Source organism: Scyliorhinus torazame, chromosome 13, assembly GCF_047496885.1.
Source record: "Scyliorhinus torazame isolate Kashiwa2021f chromosome 13, sScyTor2.1, whole genome shotgun sequence".
In the NCBI taxonomy this organism is placed as follows: Eukaryota; Metazoa; Chordata; class Chondrichthyes; order Carcharhiniformes; family Scyliorhinidae; genus Scyliorhinus; species Scyliorhinus torazame.
The window spans coordinates 86,342,968-86,361,977 of NC_092719.1; the positions used below are offsets into that span (position 1 = coordinate 86,342,968).

At 48.8% G+C, this 19,010-nt stretch overlaps 1 protein-coding gene across 2 annotated transcripts in view; it reads left to right on the forward strand.

The window, feature by feature from the left end:
• The window catches only part of LOC140388177 (cilia- and flagella-associated protein 54-like), a 948,449-nt gene that overhangs the window by 49,192 nt on the left and 880,247 nt on the right, over positions 1 to 19,010 (forward strand). For both annotated transcript variants that reach the window (XM_072471937.1, XM_072471938.1), the window contains exon 2: positions 13,550 to 13,687. In XM_072471937.1, coding sequence (XP_072328038.1) covers positions 13,550 to 13,687 — 138 coding nt within the window. The remainder of the gene's footprint in view (positions 1 to 13,549; positions 13,688 to 19,010) is intronic.

The window sequence follows — 19,010 nt, forward strand, 5'->3', positions numbered from 1 at the left end:
ACGCTGGCTGGGCTAATGGTGGAAATGGGAGGAGTGGACCCTTGGAGGGTTCCGCATCCGAGGGAGCGGGAGTATTCATTTTTCTCAGCGGTCCATAAGGTGTACTTGTGGATCGACTTTGTCATGGTGTGGATGGCACTGCTGGCTGGCATTCAAGGGTCGGAGTACTTGGCAATTGCAATATCAGATCATGCTCCGCGTTGGGTCGATATGGTACTGGAGAAGGGGATGGTACAGAGACCAGGGTGGAAGTTAGATGTGGGACTGTTGGGGGACCGAGGGTTCTGTGACAAAATTGAAAAAGTAATCGAGGAATATGGAGGTTTTTTTTAAATTAAATATTTTATTGAAAATTTTTGGTCAACCAACACAGTACATTGTGCATCCTTTACACAATATTATAACAACACAATTAACATTGACCTATTTTATAAACAAAAAATGAATAAATAATAAATAACAAAAATGAAAACTAGCCCTAATTGGCAACGGCCTTGTCACAAGTAACACTCTCCAAAAATATAATTTAACAGTCCAATATATAATTATCTGTAGCAACGACCTATACATACTATACAGTATATATTAACAACCCTGAGAGTCCTTCTGGTTCCTCCCCCCCCCCCCCCCCCCCCCCGATCCTGGGCTGCTGCTGCTGCCTTCTTTTTTCCATTCCGTCTATCTTTCTGCGAGGTATTCGACGAACGGTTGCCACCGCCTGGTGAACCCTTGAGCCGACCCCCTTAGGACGAACTTAATCCGCTCTAGCTTTATAAACCCCGCCATGTCATTTATCCAGGTCTCCACCCCCGGGGGCTTGGCTTCTTTCCACATTAGCAATATCCTGCGCCGGGCTACTAGGGACGCAAAGGCCAAAACATCGGCCTCTCTCGCCTCCTGCACTCCCGGCTCTTGTGCAACCCCAAATATAGCCAACTCCCAGCTTGGTTCGACCCGGACTCCTACTACTTTTGAAAGCACCTTTGTCACCCCCTTCCAAAACCCCTGTAGTGCCGGGCATGACCAAAACATATGGGTATGATTCGCTGGGCTTCTCGAGCACCTCGCACACCTATCCTCCACCCCCAAAAATTTACTGAGCCGTGCTCCAGTCATATGCGCCCTGTGTAATACCTTAAACTGACTCAGGCTTAGCCTGGCACACGAGGACGACGAGTTTACCTTGCTTAGGGCATCTGCCCACAGCCCCTCCTTGATCTCGTCCCCCAGCTCTTCTTCCCATTTCCCTTTTAGTTCATCTACCATAGTCTCCCCTTCGTCCCTCATTTCCCTATATATATCTGACACCTTACCATCCCCCACCCATGTCTTTGAGATCACTCTGTCCTGCACCTCTTGTGTCGGGAGCTGCGGGAATTCCCTCACCTGTTGCCTCGCAAAAGCCCTCAGTTGCATGTACCTGAATGCATTCCCTTGGGGCAACCCATATTTCTCGGTCAGCGCTCCCAGACTCGCGAACTTCCCATCCACAAACAGATCTTTCAGTTGCGTTATTCCTGCTCTTTGCCACATTCCATGTCCCCCATCCATTCCCCCCGGGGCAAACCTATGATTGTTTCTTATCGGGGACCCCCCCAAGGCTCCAGTCTTTCCCCTATGCCGTCTCCACTGTCCCCAAATCTTCAGTGTAGCCACCACCACCGGGCTTGTGGTGTAGTTCCTCGGTGAGAACGGCAATGGGGCTGTCACCATAGCCTGTAGGCTAGTCCCCCGACAGGACGCCCTCTCTAATCTCTTCCACGCCGCTCCCTCCTCCTCTCCCATCCACTGACTCACCATTGAAATATTAGCGGCCCAATAATACTCACTTAGGCTCGGTAGTGCCAGCTCCCCCCTATCCCTGCTACGCTGTAAGAAGCCCTTCCTCACTCTCGGGGTCTTCCCGGCCCACACAAAACCCATGATGCTCTTTTCAATCCTTTTAAAAAAAGCCTTCGTGATCACCACCGGGAGGCACTGAAACACAAAGAGGAATCTCGGGAGGACCACCATCTTAACCGCCTGCACCCTCCCTGCCAGTAACAGGGATACCATATCCCATTTCTTGAAATCCTCCTCCATCTGTTCCACCAACCGCGTTAAATTTAACCTATGCAATGTGCCCCAATTCTTAGCTATCTGGATCCCCAGGTAACGAAAGTCCCTTGTTACCTTCCTCAACGGTAGGTCCTCTATTTCTCTACTCTGCTCCCCTGGATGCACCACAAACAACTCACTTTTCCCCATGTTCAATTTATACCCTGAAAAATCCCCAAACTCCCCAAGTATCCGCATTATTTCTGGCATCCCCTCCGCCGGGTCTGCCACGTATAGTAGCAAATCGTCCGCATACAAAGATACCCGGTGTTCTTCTCCTCCCCTAAGTACTCCCCTCCATTTCTTGGAACCCCTCAAAGCTATCGCCAGGGGCTCAATCGCCAGTTTGGGGACAGAGGGCATCCCTGCCTTGTCCCTCTCTGGAGCCGAAAATATGCAGATCCCCGTCCATTCGTGACCACGCTCGCCACTGGGGCCCTATACAACAGCTGCACTCATCTAACATACACCTCTCCAAAACCAAATCTCCTCAACACCTCCCACAAATAATCCCACTCCACTCTATCAAATGCTTTCTCGGCATCCATCGCCACTACTATCTCCGTTTCTCCCTCTGGTGGGGCCATCATCATTACCCCTAACAACCTCCGTATATTCGTGTTCAGCTGTCTCCCCTTCACAAACCCAGTTTGGTCCTAGTGGACCACCCCCGGGACACATTCCTCTATTCTCATTGCCATTACCTTGGCCAGGATCTTGGCATCTACATTTAGGAGGGAAATAGGTCTATAGGACCCGCATTGTAGCGGGTCCTTTTCCTTCTTTAAGAGAAGCAATATCGTTGCTTCAGACATAGTCGGGGGCAGTTGTCCCCTTTCCTTTGCCTCATTAAAGGTCCTCGTCAGTACCGGGGCGAGCAAGTCCATATATTTTCTTTCGAACTCGACTGGGAATCCATCCGGTCCCGGGGCCTTTCCCGCCTGCATGCTCCTAATTCCTTTCACCACTTCTTCTACCTCGATCTGTGCTCCCAGTCCCACCCTTTCCTGCTCTTCCACCTTGGGAAATTCCAGCCGATCCAAGAAGCCCATCATTCTCTCCCTCCCATCCGGGGGTTGAGCTTCATATAATTTTTTATAAAATGTCTTGAACACTCAATTCACTCTCTCCGCTCCCCGCTCCATCTCTCCTTCCTCATCCCTCACTCCCCCTATTTCCCTCGCTGCTCCCCTTTTCCTCAATTGGTGTGCCAGCAACCTGCTCGCCTTCTCCCCATATTCGTACTGTACACCCTGTGCCTTCCTCCATTGTGCCTCTGCAGTGCCCGTAGTCAGCAAGTCAAATTCTACATGTAGCCTTTGCCTTTCCCTGTACAGTCCCTCCTCCGGTGCTTCCGCATATTGTCTGTCCACCCTCAAAAGTTCTTGCAGCAACCGCTCCCGTTCCTTACTCTCCTGCTTCCCTTTATGTGCCCTTATTGATATCAGCTCCCCTCTAACCACCGCCTTCAACGCCTCCCAGACCACTCCCACCTGGACCTCCCCATTATCATTGAGTTCCAAGTACTTTTCAATGCACCCCCTCACCCTTAGACACACCCCTCATCTGCCATTAGTCCCATGTCCATTCTCCAGGGTGGGCGCCCTCCTGTTTCCTCCCCTATCTCCAAGTCCACCCAGTGTGGAGCGTGATCCGAAATGGCTATAGCCGTATACTCCGTTCCCCTCACCTTCGGGATCAGTGCCCTACCCAGCACAAAAAAGTCTATTCGCGAGTAGACTTTATGGACATAGGAGAAAAACGAGAACTCCTTACTCCTAGGTCTGCTAAATCTCCACGGGTCTACACCTCCCATCTGCTCCATAAAATCTTTAAGTACCTTGGCTGCTGCCGGCCTCCTTCCAGTCCTGGACTTCGACCTATCCAGCCCTGGTTCCAACACCGTATTAAAATCTCCCCCCATTATCAGCTTTCCCATCTCTAGGTCCGGAATGCGTCCTAGCATCCGCCTCATAAAATTGGCATCATCCCAGTTCGGGGCATATACGTTTACCAAAACCACCGTCTCCCCCTGTAGTTTGCCACTCACCATCACCTATCTGCCCCCGTTATCCGCCACTATAGTCTTTGCCTCGAACATTACCCGCTTCCCCACTAATATAGCCACCCCCCTGTTTTTCGCATCTAGCCCCGAATGGAACACCTGCCCCACCCATCCTTTGCGTAGCCTAACCTGGTCTATCAGTTTCAGGTGCGTTTCCTGTAACATAACCACATCTGCCTTAAGTTTCTTAAGGTGTGCGAGTACCCGTGCCCTCTTTATCGGCCCGTTCAGCCCTCTCACGTTCCACGTGATCAGCCGAGTTGGGGGGCTTCCTACCCCCCCCTTGTCGATTAGCCATCACCTTTTTCCAGCTCCTCACCCGGTTCCCACGCAGCTGTATCTCCCCCAGGCGGTGCCCCCCCGCCCATCCTCCCCATACCAGCTCCCCCCTCTCCCCAGCAGCAGCAACCCAGTAATTCCTCCCTCCCACCCCCCCCGCTAGATCCTCCGCTAGCGTAATTACTCCCCCCATGTTGCTCCCAGAAGTCAGCAAACTCTGGCCGACCTCGGCTTCCCCCCGTGACCTCGGCTCGCACCGTGCGACGCCCCCTCCTTCCTGCTTCTCTATTCCCGCCATGATTATCATAGCGCGGGAACCAAGCCCACGCTTCTCCCTTGGCCCCGCCCCCAATGGCCAACGCCCCATCTCCTCCACCTCCCCTCCTCCCCCCATCACCACCTGTGGGAGAGAGAAAAGTTACCACATCGCAGGATTAGTACATAAAACTCCTCTTTCCCCCCTTTTTAACCCCCCTCTTTGCCCCCCACATTCGCCCCACCACTTTGTTCAAATGTTCTTTTTAATAACCCACTCATTCCAGTTTTTCTTCCACAATAAAAGTCCACGCTTCATCCGCCGTCTCAAAGTAGTGGTGCCTCCCTCGATATGTGACCCACAGTCTTGCCGGTTGTAGCATTCCAAATTTTATCTTCTTTTTATGAAGCACCGCCTTGGCCCGATTAAAGCTCGCCCTCCTTCTCGCCACCTCCGCACTCCAGTCTTGATAAACGCGGATCACCGCGTTCTCCCATTTACTGCTCCGAGTTTTCTTCGCCCATCTAAGGACCATTTCTCTATCCTTAAAACGGAGGAATCTGACCACTATGGCTCTGGGAATTTCTCCTGCTCTCGGTCCTCGCGCCATCACTCGGTATGCTCCCTCCACCTCCAACGGACCCGCCGGGGCCTCCGCTCCCATTAACGAGTGCAGCATCGTGCTCACATATGCCCCGACGTCCGCTCCCTCCACACTTTCAGGAAGACCAAGAATCCTCAGGTTGTTCCTCCTTGCGTTGTTTTCCAGTGCCTCCAACCTTTCCACACATCGTTTCTGATGTGCCTCCTGCGTCTCCGTCTTCACCACCAGGCCCTGTATGTCGTCCTCATTCTCGGCTGCCTTTGCCTTCACGACCCGAAGCTCCCGCTCCTGGGTCTTTTGTTCCTCCTTTAGCCCTTCGATCGCCTGTAGTATCGGGGCCAACAGCTCTTTCTTCATTTCCTTTTTGAGCTCTTCCACACAGCATTTCAAGAACTCTTGTTGTTCAGGGCCCCATGTTAAACTGCCACCTTCCGACGCCATCTTGGTTTTTGCTTGCCTTCCTTGCCGCTGTTCTAAAGGATCCACTGCAATCCGGCCGCTTTCTCCTTTTTTCATCCGTATCCAGGGGGGATTCCCTTCTGGTTTACCACACAAGTGTTTTTAGCCGTCAAAATTGCCGTTGGGGCTCCTATCAAGAGCCCAAAAGTCCGTTTCACCAGGAGCTGCCGAAACGTGCGACTCAGCTGGTCATCGCCGCACCCGGAAGTCCGAATATGTAGGTTTTAACTGCACGGGTAAGGTATCCAAGGCGATTGTTTGTGAGGCTTTAAAGGCGGGGGTGAGGTGATCTTGTTCAAGGCTAGGCTAGACAAAGGGGAGTGGTTGGAACGTCAGAGGGTGATGAGATGCTGGAGGTAGACAGGAGGTTTGCAAAGGATAGTGACCTATCGAAGTTGGAAAAGAGGAAGGAACTCGAGGCGAACTTTGACAGATTATCTACCAGGAAGGTGGTACGCCAATTGAGGCAAGCAAGGGGGACAGTTCACGAGCATGTTGGCGGGTCAGTTCCATAGGGAGGCTGCGGCAAGCGAAATTGTCCAGGTGAGGGACAGGGCAGGGAATATGGTGGTAGCTCCAGATCACATTAACAAAGTCTTTAAGGAATTCTATGTTGTACAGGTCAGAGCCACCTGGAGGAGGCTGGGAGATGCAGGAATTTCTAGATGGGCTGGAGTACCCAAGGTTACGGGAGGGGGACAGGGCGACATTAGAGGGGGCGATAGTGGAGGAGATAAAGGATGCAATTGGGAGGATGCAGTTGGGGAAGGTGGCAGGGCCGGATGGGTTTCCGGATGGGATTATTATAAAAATTACAAAAATAAGCTGGTACTGCTGATAGTGGGGATGTTTGAGGAGACGGTAGGGAAGGGGGGTGTTGCCGCAAACTTTGCAGCAGGCATCGATTTTCCTGTTCCTGAAGAAAGTAAGGATCTGACGAGTGTGGGTCGTAGAGGCCCATATCACTTTTAAATGTGGACGCAAAAGTATTGGCGAAGGTACTGGCAGGTAGGCTGGAGGAGTGCATCCCCAAGGTGATGGGTGAAGATCAGACTGGGTTTGTGAGAGGAAGGCAGCTCTCTTCGAACATTAGGAGGGTATTTAATGTGGTTATGGCGGCGGGGAAGGAAACAGAGGTGGTTGTGGCATTGGATGCCGAGAAAGCATTTTGACTGGGTAGAATGGGGGTACTTGATGGCAGTTCTGGAGCAGTTTGGAAATGGACCCAGATTTGTGGACTGGGTAAAGCTATTATTTGAGGAGCCGAAGGCCAGTATCCGCACAAATAACATCAGCTCAGAATCCTTTCCTCTCCACTGTGGGACTAGGCAGGGATGTCCTATGACCCTCCTGCTGGTTGAACTCGCGATTGAGCCATTGGCCATCACGTTAAGATGTTCGGGGGTATCGAAAGGGATAGTGCGGGGTGGGGACAGAGCATAGGGTGTCCTTGTATGCCGATGACTTGTTATTATACGTGTCGCAACCGAGTGTGTCAATAGGGGGAATACTGGAGCTGCTTCAGGTGTTTGGGTCTTTCTCAGGGTACAAATTAAGTCGAGACATGAGTGGATAGTTTGTGGTGTCTCGGCCAGAGGTGGGGGCAGGGGTGGGGGGGCTGCCATTCCGTAGGGCAGGAACTCACTTTAGATACCTGGGGGTGCAGGTTGCTTGGGATTGGGGGCTCCGTAGGTACAACATTTCTAGTTTGATGGGGTGGGTGAAAGCTGATCTGGCAAGGTAGGATGATCTTCCTGTCACTGGCGGGTCGGGTACAGGCGGTTAAAATGAATAAAATTAATGTGTTGCCGTGATTCCTGTTTATTTTCCAATGCCTGCCGATTTTCCTGCCAAAGACATTTTTCAGAGAGATTGAAGGGATGATTATCTCGTTCACATGGGATGGGAAGGTGGCCAGAATTATAAAGGTGCTACTACAAAGCACTGCACTGTATATTCTATGATCGATGATATCGGCGGTTTACGGAGCTATTTTAGAGGAGGAGAAGGCGCCGCTAGAAGGGATCAAGGCAAAGTGGGAGGAAGAGTTGGGAGAGGGTATGGAGGAGGGATTCTGGTGTGAGGTGCTTCAGAGGGTGAATGCCTCGTGTGCGAGGTTCTGATACAGCTGAAGGTGGTATATAGGGCACACCTTACAAGGGCGAGGATGAGCCGGCTCTTTGAGGGGGTAGAAGATGTGTGTGAACATTGCGGGGGGGTGCCCGCAAACCACGTTCTTATGTTTTGGTCCTGTCCAAAGCTGGAGTATTACTGGAAGAAGGTGTTTATGGTAATCACTAAAGTGGTGCATGTGTAACTGGAACTGGGTAGGGTGTCGGACCAGCCGGGGTTGGAAATGGATGCATGGGCAGATGTTGTAGCCTTCGCCTCGTTGATCGCCTGAAGGCGGATCCTGTTAGGGTGGAGATCAATCTCTCCACCCTGTGCCCTGGCGTGACGGGAGGACCTGCTGGAATCTTGAGAACGTCAAATTTGAACTGAGGGGAAGGATGGAGGGGTTTTACAATTCATGGGCGTTATTCATTATGCACTTTTGAGAATTGGATTACATTGAACATTAGCGGGGGGGGGGGGGTGGGGGGTGGCTGGGGGGGCTGTATTTGTTAATAGCGACTATTCCTGATTCCTTTTTGTCATTTGTTTATGTTAACATGTGGGCTAATGTTTGGGGATTTGGTGGGAGAATGGGATTATTGTTATTGATATGGGGATTGGCATTGCATTTGTTACTGATTACTGTTTATTGTTGGGTGTAAATCTGGGAGAAAATGTGAAAAAGGAGGAGAATAAAAATATTTTAAAGAAAAAGAAAAGGTGGGAGAAGCACATTTTATTACCAAACTTGACTTATTAAAGGATATTGGTAAGTACCTTTACCACACAGGGCAAAGGAAGTTTTGACTTTTGTGACGCAAAATCAGTATCAATTTAAATTCATACCACTTGAATGAGAAATGCGGTAGCAACATATCTAAGATTAACAACAAGATCAACAATTGTGCAGTATACATTCACGATTTGGTGGTGTTCAGTGGAACCTGGAAGGAGCATTTGGAACATTTAAAACAATTATTCGATCGACTAAAGGAAGCTGGATTGGTGGCAAATTTGGCAGAGTGAGTTTTCAAAAGCTCTAGCCATCTTCTTAGGCCATAACCATTGGACACAGTCAGATGGCTCCATGGAATATGAAGACGAAAGGGAAGCACGGTGGGACAGTGGTTAGCACGGCTACCTCACTGTGCCAGGAACTCGGGTTCAATTTTGGCCTAGGGTGACTATGTGAAGTTTTTACTTTCTCCCTGTGTCCGCATGGGCTTCCTCCGGGTGCTCCAGTTTCCTCCCAGTCCAAAAATGTGCAGATTAGATAGATTAGCCAGGCTTACTGTCCAAAGGTATGCAGGGTAGGTGGAGTTACGGGGATAGGACGGGGAAGTAGGCCGAGGTAAGGTACTCGTTCAGTGGATCAGTACAGACTCAATGGACCGAATGACCTCCTTCTGCATTGTAGTAATTTTATGGTTCTATTGGGGAATTTCCAAACCTTTAGACTAGGAGAAAAGGTCTGAGGTTTCTGGGTATGAGTGATTTCTACTGGAAATTTGTGCCAAATTTTAGCAGCGTAGTTGCTCCACTGACTGAACTAAACATACAAAACCTCAGTGCGTGGCAGAATGTCAGAAGGCATTCAAAAATCTGAAGACTTGTGTTCACACTGCATCAGTGTTGATGACACCTATTTATTCCAAAGCATTTAAGGTGGCTATTGGTGCAAGTGATGTGAATGTTGGTGCTGCACTACTGTAGGAAGACAATGAGGAAATTGAAAGACCAATTGGGTATTTTTCTAGAAATATTCGACCATCGAAAAGGAGACCTTTAGTTTGTTATTGGTGTTACAACATTTTAACAATTATGTTAGTAACAATTTATGTGACATAATTGTATATACAGATTATAATCCATTAAAACACTTGGACAAATTTCAAATGCAAAATGCCAGATCATTTAGATGGAGTTTGTTATTACAACTGTTTAATTTACGAATTCTACATGTGGCAGGAAGAGAAAATGTGATTGCTGATGCTTCATCATGACTATAGCATGCCAGAGACACAAATGGACTATATTCATGTTGATATTTGCCTGTTTAAAAATGTAAAATGCTATACCTTATAAAATACAAATTATAAGTAATCTTAAGAAATGTTTAAAGTTTCAAGGGTTTTAGAAAATGAAACCCCATCTGTTTACATTGCTGGTTCATTCTTTTCAAAGGGAGATGTGACGATTGGAGGATTTTAGGAATAATGCCTTCTAACTATTGGGACAAGTTAAGAGTTAAGCTTGGGGGGTATAGTGTGTTTGACTGCAATGGTCATGGTTTTTAAAAAGGATTTTGTTTTGCTTCTCGGGAAAAGGTGCAATTGACCAAAAGAATGTGTACCTGGGGAGGTCCCTGGCGAGTTAATGTGCTTCTTCAGCCTGCAAAGATAATTTGTTTTTCAGCTTAGGGCGATGAGGTCATTGCTGGGTGGAGCCCGGGGAAATAGAGAGGCTGGGGGTTTGGAGAAACTTGAGAGAGAGAGAGGAGCTTAGGTCTGATCTGACTACCATATGATGCTGAACCATAATTCTGGAGTGAATCATTCTTTCTGCACAGCCTTAAAATAAACTAAAATATTGGGATTGCGGTCCAATATCCTAACCATTGTTAGGGTCTGGTCTGGGTCCATAATTCCATGTTTATTCAAACTTGGCCTGTCCAAATTCCCAGCAAGCCTGGCTGCGGAGGCTGTTGGCTGCAATTTAATTTAGAGTGTCCAATTCGGCGTTCGGCCTACTTTCTCAGGCTGTTGGCCATCTGACCACAGTCACCTACCAAAGGATGATAGGATTGCTAAATTTACACTCCTGCTCAAAAATGGAGAGAAGGATAAACCTGATAATTACCAACCTGTCAATGTAAAATCAAAAGAAAAATAACAGCCACTTGGACAAGCATGGACAAATAAAAATGTAGCAAACACAGATTTTCTAAGGGCAAATCATGCTTGATTAATTTGTTTGAGTTCTTTATGACGAGGTTACCCAGAGAGTGGATATGAGCAGTGTAGTTCATATTGATATTGTGTATGTGGACTTTGGTGAGGACTTTGATGGAGGAACACACTGGAGAATGCTGATATTGAACCAAGGTGCACTGGCTAGAGTGCTTCCTGTCGCTTTCAAGGAGCACGGAGTCTGTTGCAAACAGCCAAAGGGCTGTGCTTTTTGATACGATGCATCAATCTTTGAGACATATGACCTACATGCCTGACATCATACACCACATTTGTCATTTGTGCGATAAGCAAAGCAGCTTTTTGGCTTGACAACAACATCTTATAAACAGAATGCTACTCATGTTGCTACTGGATAGTGGCAGCATGAAGTGACTGGTTTGACCTGTCACTCAAATGTTTGAGACTCCTTGGGCGTGATTCTCCGCTCCCGCGCCGGTTGGGAGAATCGCCTGGCGTGCCATTTTTCCACGCGACGCCGGTCCGACGCCATCCCGCGATTCACCCAAGTGGCGAGAACGGCCCCGTCGTGTTCTACGTGGCGCAGGCCAGAGAATCGCCCGAGACACCCAAAATGGCGATTCTCCGCTATCCCCGCTATTCTCTGGCCCGGATGGGCCGAGCAGCCTGCCCAATATGACGGATTTCCACCGGCGCCGTCCACACCTGGTCGCTGCCGGCAGGAACAGCGTGGAAACGCTGGGGGGACGGCCTGTGGGGGGGGGGGGTTCCTGCACCGGGGGGGGGGGACTTCAAATGGGGTCTGGCCCGCGATTGGTGCCCACCGATCGGCGGGCCGGCCTCTCTGAAGGAGGACCTTCTTTGCTCCGCGCCCCGCAAGATCCACCTGACATCTTCTTGTGGGGCGGCCTCGGGGAGGACGGCAACCACGCATGAGTGGGTGACGCCAGTTACGCGGCGCCGGCCGTGTCATTTATGCGGCGCCGCTTTTAGGCAGCGGCAATGCCCGACGACGCTGCTTTCGCGACACGCCACCCCGAGTTTTTCGCGGCCCCGATCCTAGCCCATTTTCGGGTCCTGAATCGGTCGAGATCGGGGCCGTTTCGCGCCGTCGTGAACCTCGATGGCGTGGGCACTTAGTCGCGGGAGCGGAGAATCGCGCCCCTTACCTTTCCAGGGTACTGAGGTAGATTGGGCACTTTTCAGTATTGAAATGACAACCTTTTAAGCATGTTCATGACTTTGTGGGATATTGAATGAGCAATAATCTGACCATTAGTCATTATCCCACAGGATAACTTTGATGCACCCTTTTTCAGCACCATGTCTGCACGGTGAACAAATGGCTCGGGCACCATTTATTAGGCTGTTCATAAGGCCAATCTTATAGTGTGTGGAATTGTAGGAATTCCAATTGTATACTTTAAAAAATATAATGATGTGGAGATGCCGGCGTTGGACTGGGGTGAGCACAGTACGAAGTCTTACAACACCAGGTTAAAGTCCAACAGGTTTGTTTCGATGTCACTAGCTTTCGGAGCGCTGCTCCTTCCTCAGGTGAAAATATATAAAAATATATATATATATATATATATATTAAATATATAAAAAATATATATTTTTATTCTCTTTTTTCACATTTTCTCCCAAATTTACACCCAACAATAAACAATAATCAGTAACGAATGTAATGCCAATCCCCATATCAATAACAACGATCCCATCCTCCCACCAAACCCCAAACATTAGCCTGCATGTTAACATAAACAAATGACAAAAAGGAATCAGGAATCACTCATAGTCACCATTAACACATACAGTCCCTCTCCCCCCCAACCCTCCCAGCCACCCTCCCAATGTTCGATGTGATCCAAATCTCGAAAGTGCAGAATGAATAATGCCCATGAATTGTAAAACCCTTCCATCCTTTCTCTCAGTTCAAATTTGATCTTTTCAAGCGTCAAGAATTCCAGTAGGCCCCCCCCCCACCACACCAGGGTACAGGGTGGAGAGGTTGATCTCCACCCTAGCAGGATCAGCCTTCGGGCGATCAACAAGGTGAAGGCTACAACATCTGCCTCTGCGCCGGTTTCCAACCCCGGCTGGTCCGACACCCCGAATATGACCCCCAGGGCCCGAGGGGCTGGTTAGGCACACTGGGCTAAATAGCTGGTTTGTAATGCAGAACAAAGCAGCAGCGCGGGTTCAATTCCCGCACCGGCCTCCCCGAACAGGCGCCGGAATGTGGCGACTAGGGGCTTTTCACAGTAACTTCATTGAAGCCTACTTGTGACAATAAGCTATTATTATTATTATTACGTGCACCACTTTAGAGATTATCCTAAACACCCCCTACCAGTAATCCTCCAGCTTTGGACAAGACCAAAACATATGAATGTGGTTTGTGCAAACTCTCTTCCATCCTGTCCCATTGGGAGTCAACCCCTCTGACCCAGCTCTGCAAAATTCCAATTGTATATTGACCAGCAAAGCTAGACTTCTGGTAGATAGTTGTGGAGAACCCACCAGCAGATTTCTCAAAGAAAGAGAGCTCATTTAACTGCTCCGTTTCACAGATTAATTTTGGTATTCTTATGAATCTGTCCTGATGAATGCAACACAAAAAAACTTCAACAGCAGGTCTCGTTTTTTTCAGCAATACTCAATTAAAAATTGCACATTGTCAAAGGTAATCTTATAAAGTAAACCAATTGCTGTCAAAATTTTTAATTTTCTATTTCTAGGGTACCATCCCAGACATAGACATGGTTGTTGATGCCGTTCTTTTTCTGTGGCAAAAGTGCAAGAATGTTCTTCAGAGAGGCAATTTTGGGATTATTGGTTCTACTAAATACCTAAAGAAGCTGGATAACTTTGGGAAGGTATGAGCATTCATTAATCATCAGCCCGATTGCATGACTCACGGCAAAATCAAAATACTGTGGTTGCTGGAAATCTGAAATAAAAACAGAAAATGCTGGAAACACTCAGGAAGTCGGGTAGTATGTGTGGTGTTGGGTGCTCTGGTGCACAGATGAGCCAACACAGTTGTATGTGGTACAACTCTATTTTATTTTACCTCTTATAATACAGTTCGTTCTGGATACTCTGCACGTGCTGTCTCCCTGAGTGTGTTAGGTAACAGATCTGTCCTGGTCCTCCTCTGCAGCTAATACTGACCACCAGGTGTCGTGTTTGTGCTTTTATATCTTTCTGTGATTGGTTGTGGTGGTGTGTGTTCTGATTTGTCTGTTGGTGTGTCTATCATGATGTGTGTGTTTGAATATCATGACATCCCCCCTTTTTACAAAGATATGTGCCTGCGTGGTTATAAATATAATCGTGTCGTGAGTGCATCTAAGAGTGTGCGCGTGTGTTCTGTACAGCGTGTGTATATGACGTAACTATTTACATGGGGCGATGTCGGGTGCGTCACACTAACAAGGTTGTACCATAACAAAACATGAATGCGAGAAAAAAAAACTTGAACAGTGGTCCGGTCAGACGATATCTGGAACGATTATAATACAGAGGTTATAATACAGAAGTGTTTGACTTTTGAACGTATGAACAGCGTTATAAGTCCAGTCTAATGGGTGACCGCCTCAAGAATAGGCTGGTCCTCAAGCCGGTTCAGCTGTGGAGATTTGGGTTCACACTGGTTCACCTTGGACTGTTGGAGGTGATGCTGTTGCCGAAGTCTCTACTTTTCCATTTGTTGTACTTCGTGCAGTGCTTGGTTTTTCATTCGTGCAAATATAACATTCAACATCTTTGTTAGTGTTGCCTTGGCTGTGGTTTGGTTCTGGTGGCGATGGAAGGGGCATGATCCGTGGCATCTCCACGAAGTCATCCTTGGGAACCAGTGGAGGATCCGGCGTGTGCGTACGGTTCAGTTGCGAGCGTGGAAGGCGGCGCAAAGCCCGCTGATTGCGCCTACGCACCAATCCATCCGCCCTGCATGCCAGGAACAAGGTGGAGTCTTTTTTCTTTTTATGTTTGTGGTGGACGGCATCTTGTAGCCGATGGGTCGTTGCCATCGAAGTAGCACCATCACTAATATCATGCAAGGCGATGACTGTGCCAGATGTGGAAGTTGGCCGAGACCGTGCACGCTGGTTCCGGCCACCTGCTGTGCCGGAAGGGCGACTCCGCAGAGAAACGTCGAAGCATGTCGCCTTGGAGAGAGAATTGTTGCTCGCATCAACGTCTGGCGATGGCACGAATTGGTGTGTCCGTCTTGGACCGCCGGTGCTGGTCGCCACTGCCGACCCAGTGGGACTGCCACGCGATCCATTCCCTGTCGCCGTGGCATCCGCCGTCACCCTGAGCGTGCCATCACCGAGGCCGTGACACCGCCCGTCCGGAGCAAGGTCTGGCGTGCGCGAATCAGAGTCGGCGCTTGGCTGCTCCCCATCTGGAGTCCGGTCTGCCTTCCGTCGATGCCCCCCGTCCCAGAGTCCCAACAGGTTCACTGGAGGCAGCCGAGATTCCCCGAAGCTGCACTTCTGGAGTCGGAACATGCAGGAATGCACCAACCAGTGGAGAGGCTCGAGCCATCGAGGATGGAAGCGGTGCGCCGCCACCGCAGTCGTCAGTGGTCCCACCGTGATCGTCGAGTGCCTCGGTACGCACTAGGCGAGGTCTGTCACCTTGCACCTTTTGCATGGGAAGTGGGATGCTGTCGTCACTCGTCTCACATCCCGTGGATAGATCCTCATTAGCAGCTTGCTGTTCACTAGGGTTGGGTAAATTGTCAGAGTTTTCATCTGGTGGTGCACACCATGTCGGTGGACTGTCATTGTCTTGCCGTTGTCCTTCATTTGGGCTTTTCTTCTTTGGAATTTTAAATCTTCCACCAGACATTGCAGAACCTTGTTTATTACCCCCAAATTCTCCCATATGTATGGTCTCGAATATAGGATCCAATGTTTCTATCGACATTGTACTATTTTCCAAAGAACATTCCGTTTCACTTTTCTTCTCAGGTACCTCATATGTATCTTTGTCTAATGTACATGCCTTCATGGTCTCTGGGTCTGATTTTGCTGGGACTGGCATGGTCACAGTCTCTCTTTTACTGTTCTCAATTGCCCACATTATACTCCCCATACATAACTGCTTAATCACTGGGTTTAGTGTGGTACAATGGATAATCGGGTCGACCTTATCTGCATCTTCACCATTAGTGGAAAGCACACTTGGTTCACTTGAAACTGCTGCGGGTTTTAAATTCGTTATCTGGCTACTCGATGTCGGTGTCCTCAGGATTCTTGCTCCAATGTTCTGCTCATTTATCAGTGGAGTGTGTATCGGTTCAATGCAATTAATGTTCCCCTCAAGGTTTGAAGAGTCATTACTGACTAACTGCTGGTCTCCGAAGTTGGGACTTTGCGGCGTTGTGTTGAAGGGAGACATTTGTCCCTGCTGTAGATATGATTCAGGTTGTGTTATTTCCATTACCTGAGGATCAATGTCTTGTCCATTTTTTCGATCCGTACTAAAACACTGGCAATTCTCAGTCTGCTCCTTGCAAGTTAAACATTCAATTAATTTCTTTAGCAAATCCTCAGCATTCTTCTGTGACCGTGCAGCATTATTAATCTCTGTTCGGCTATAATGATCCTGAAGGTCAGCGCATAAACCTTTTTTCTTCGGGCTTGGAAGAGGCGATTCCTTTGGCTTGTCTTCAGTTGGGCTTGAACAGTCTTCAGCGCTGTGCCCTTCATTGTAGCATGAGAGACCGTCATGGCAATGCTGCTGTGTAGTGGAGCATGGTAGGCTGTTATAGCCTCCTTGCTGTTCACGTGAGCATGGCAGACTTGCATCGTCTGCCGCTGGTTGGTCAGGCGAGGTTGCTAGAGCCTCATGGTCTTGTTCCTGCAAGGACCGCACATTGGAGTCTTGCGTTGCTTCTATCGTGGAGGCTGTCCACGAGCTCTCTGTGGAGGCTTGTGACACTGGAGTCACTTCTTGTTCGTGCAAGGACTGCGCTCTGGAGTCTTGCGTTTCTGCAATTGTGGAGTCTGTCCACGAGCTTGCTGTGGAGGCTTGTGACACTGGAGTCACTTCTGGTTCATGCAAGGACTGCGCTCTGGAGTCTTGCATGTCTTCTTTCATAGAGTCGGGAACGTTGAGCGGGACGTGGACCACGCTCTGTGTGGCAGCAGGGCGCTCTCCGTGTGCTTGCAGCGCTCCCTGTCTGTTAATGTCCGGCTGCAGCATCATCTGGTACTGATAAGTTGGGACGTCATATCTGCTGGATTGAAGATCCTCAAATCCGAAAAATGAATCCGCATCTGCGTCGGATTCAATGTGGGGGCCGCCAATGTGCAACACGAAAGGTTCGTCCGAGTCATAGTCGTATAGGACCACGGAGCTATCATTGGGCTCGCGAGGTCCGGAAACACTGTAAAGATCGTCATCGAAGTATTCGAGGTCGGAATCATCGGCTTGTGCGGCGGTAACTGCTTGTCGGAGGGTTCTTCGGAGGTCAAATTCATCTCCTGGGTCAATTTGCGGCAATGTGCTGTCATTCCAGGTGAGGGAAGGTTGTTTTACAGCTTCAACAGATTTTTGTTTTTTTGATTTGGGACGTTTCCCTTTTAAATTGGATTTGGGACGTTTCCCCGTTAAATTGGTGCGGTCTGGGGCCTCTGACATCCTGACGCTCGGTATGTAGCACGTAGGAATCGACTGCGCATGCTCAGATCACTGTTCCTTTACCGATGGCCGTTTTCTTGACTGCGCATGCGCAGCATCTCGCGCATGCGCAAACGAAACTTCCGGTTCTGCGCACTGCTCGCGCAACTGTGCTAGCGTGATACCTTTAGCAAGATGGCCGCCGACCTCGACCCAGCCCTCTCTCAGGCCCGGGATTTCGGCCTCTGGGAATTCGGGCTCCGGGATCCCAGCCACGAGGTGAGTACTGCCGCTTTTCTTACCTTTGCTTGCCAATTGGATTGCGTTTTCTTCACAGTACTTGGAGAATTTGTCCAGGACTGCCTGGTAATCGTACCTTTGCTGCCTCCTGAAGAACCTGAACCTTGTGAATATTTCTCTTGCCCTTGCACCGGTGATGGTGAGGAGAAATTCAATTTTTTCGCTATCATCCAGGTCTTGGAGTTCAGCTGCCACCAGGAACAATTCGAACACTTGCCGGAATCGCCGCCAGTTTTCGCGGAGATCGCCGTAGCACTGGAGCGGCTGCGGAACCGGGAGCTCTATCATTTTGCCTGGGCACTGCTGGTTGTCTGTGTACACTGAGGTATGCTGGCAGGTATCGATCCACTCCTGTACCATGTGGTGTTGGGCGCTCTGGTGCACAGATGAGCCAACATAGTTGTATGTGGTACAACTCTATTTTATTTTAACTCTTATAATACAGTTCGTTCTGGATACTCTGCACGTGCTGTCTCCCTGAGTGTGTTGTGTAGCAGGTCTGTCCTTGTCCTGGTCTCCAGCTAATACTGACCACCAGGTGTCGTGTTTGTGCTTTTATATCTTTCTGTGATTGGTTGTGGTGGTGTGTGTTCTGATTTGTCTGTTGGTGTGTCTATCATGATGTGTGTGTTTGAATATCATGACAGTATGTATCTTGCAGAAAGAAACAGAATTAACTTGCTGGGTTGGTGACCTTTCATCAGCACCGGAAGGTGCTAGAGATTGTGTTATTTTTAAGCACAGAGGTAAAATTGGAGTGGGTGGCAATTGTTGATACATGGTGATAGGTTGGAAGGCAGATTGATTTAATGTTGAAAGGATGATTGTGCAAGGCCAAAGTGAATGGTAATGGAATAAATCAAGAAACAAAAGAATGACCCAGTAAAGAGATCTGTAAATAGATATAGCATAATAGGATGGATGGAGGGAAGCATAAGAATTTTGGCAAAAGGAGAAGGCTGCCATGATGGAGAAAATGAGGGATTGTGCACAAATAGGGGAGCTGCAAAAACCACTACAAGTAAAATCCAAATTTGACAGTTCCAATATCACCATTGACTGGACAAAAAATGCAATAGTTATATTTGACCCATTAAAGTATTGTATTAATTTTGAGTTGCGAATAATTACCTTGGTTGATTTAAATGCATAGAGCGTCATTGCGAGTACATTCAGAAGGAATGGGGGAATTTAATTCCCCCCGATGTGAGTTTGGAGGCGGTGTATTTGTTGGAAGGGTGCCACCTCCCTCCTGCCTCCCAT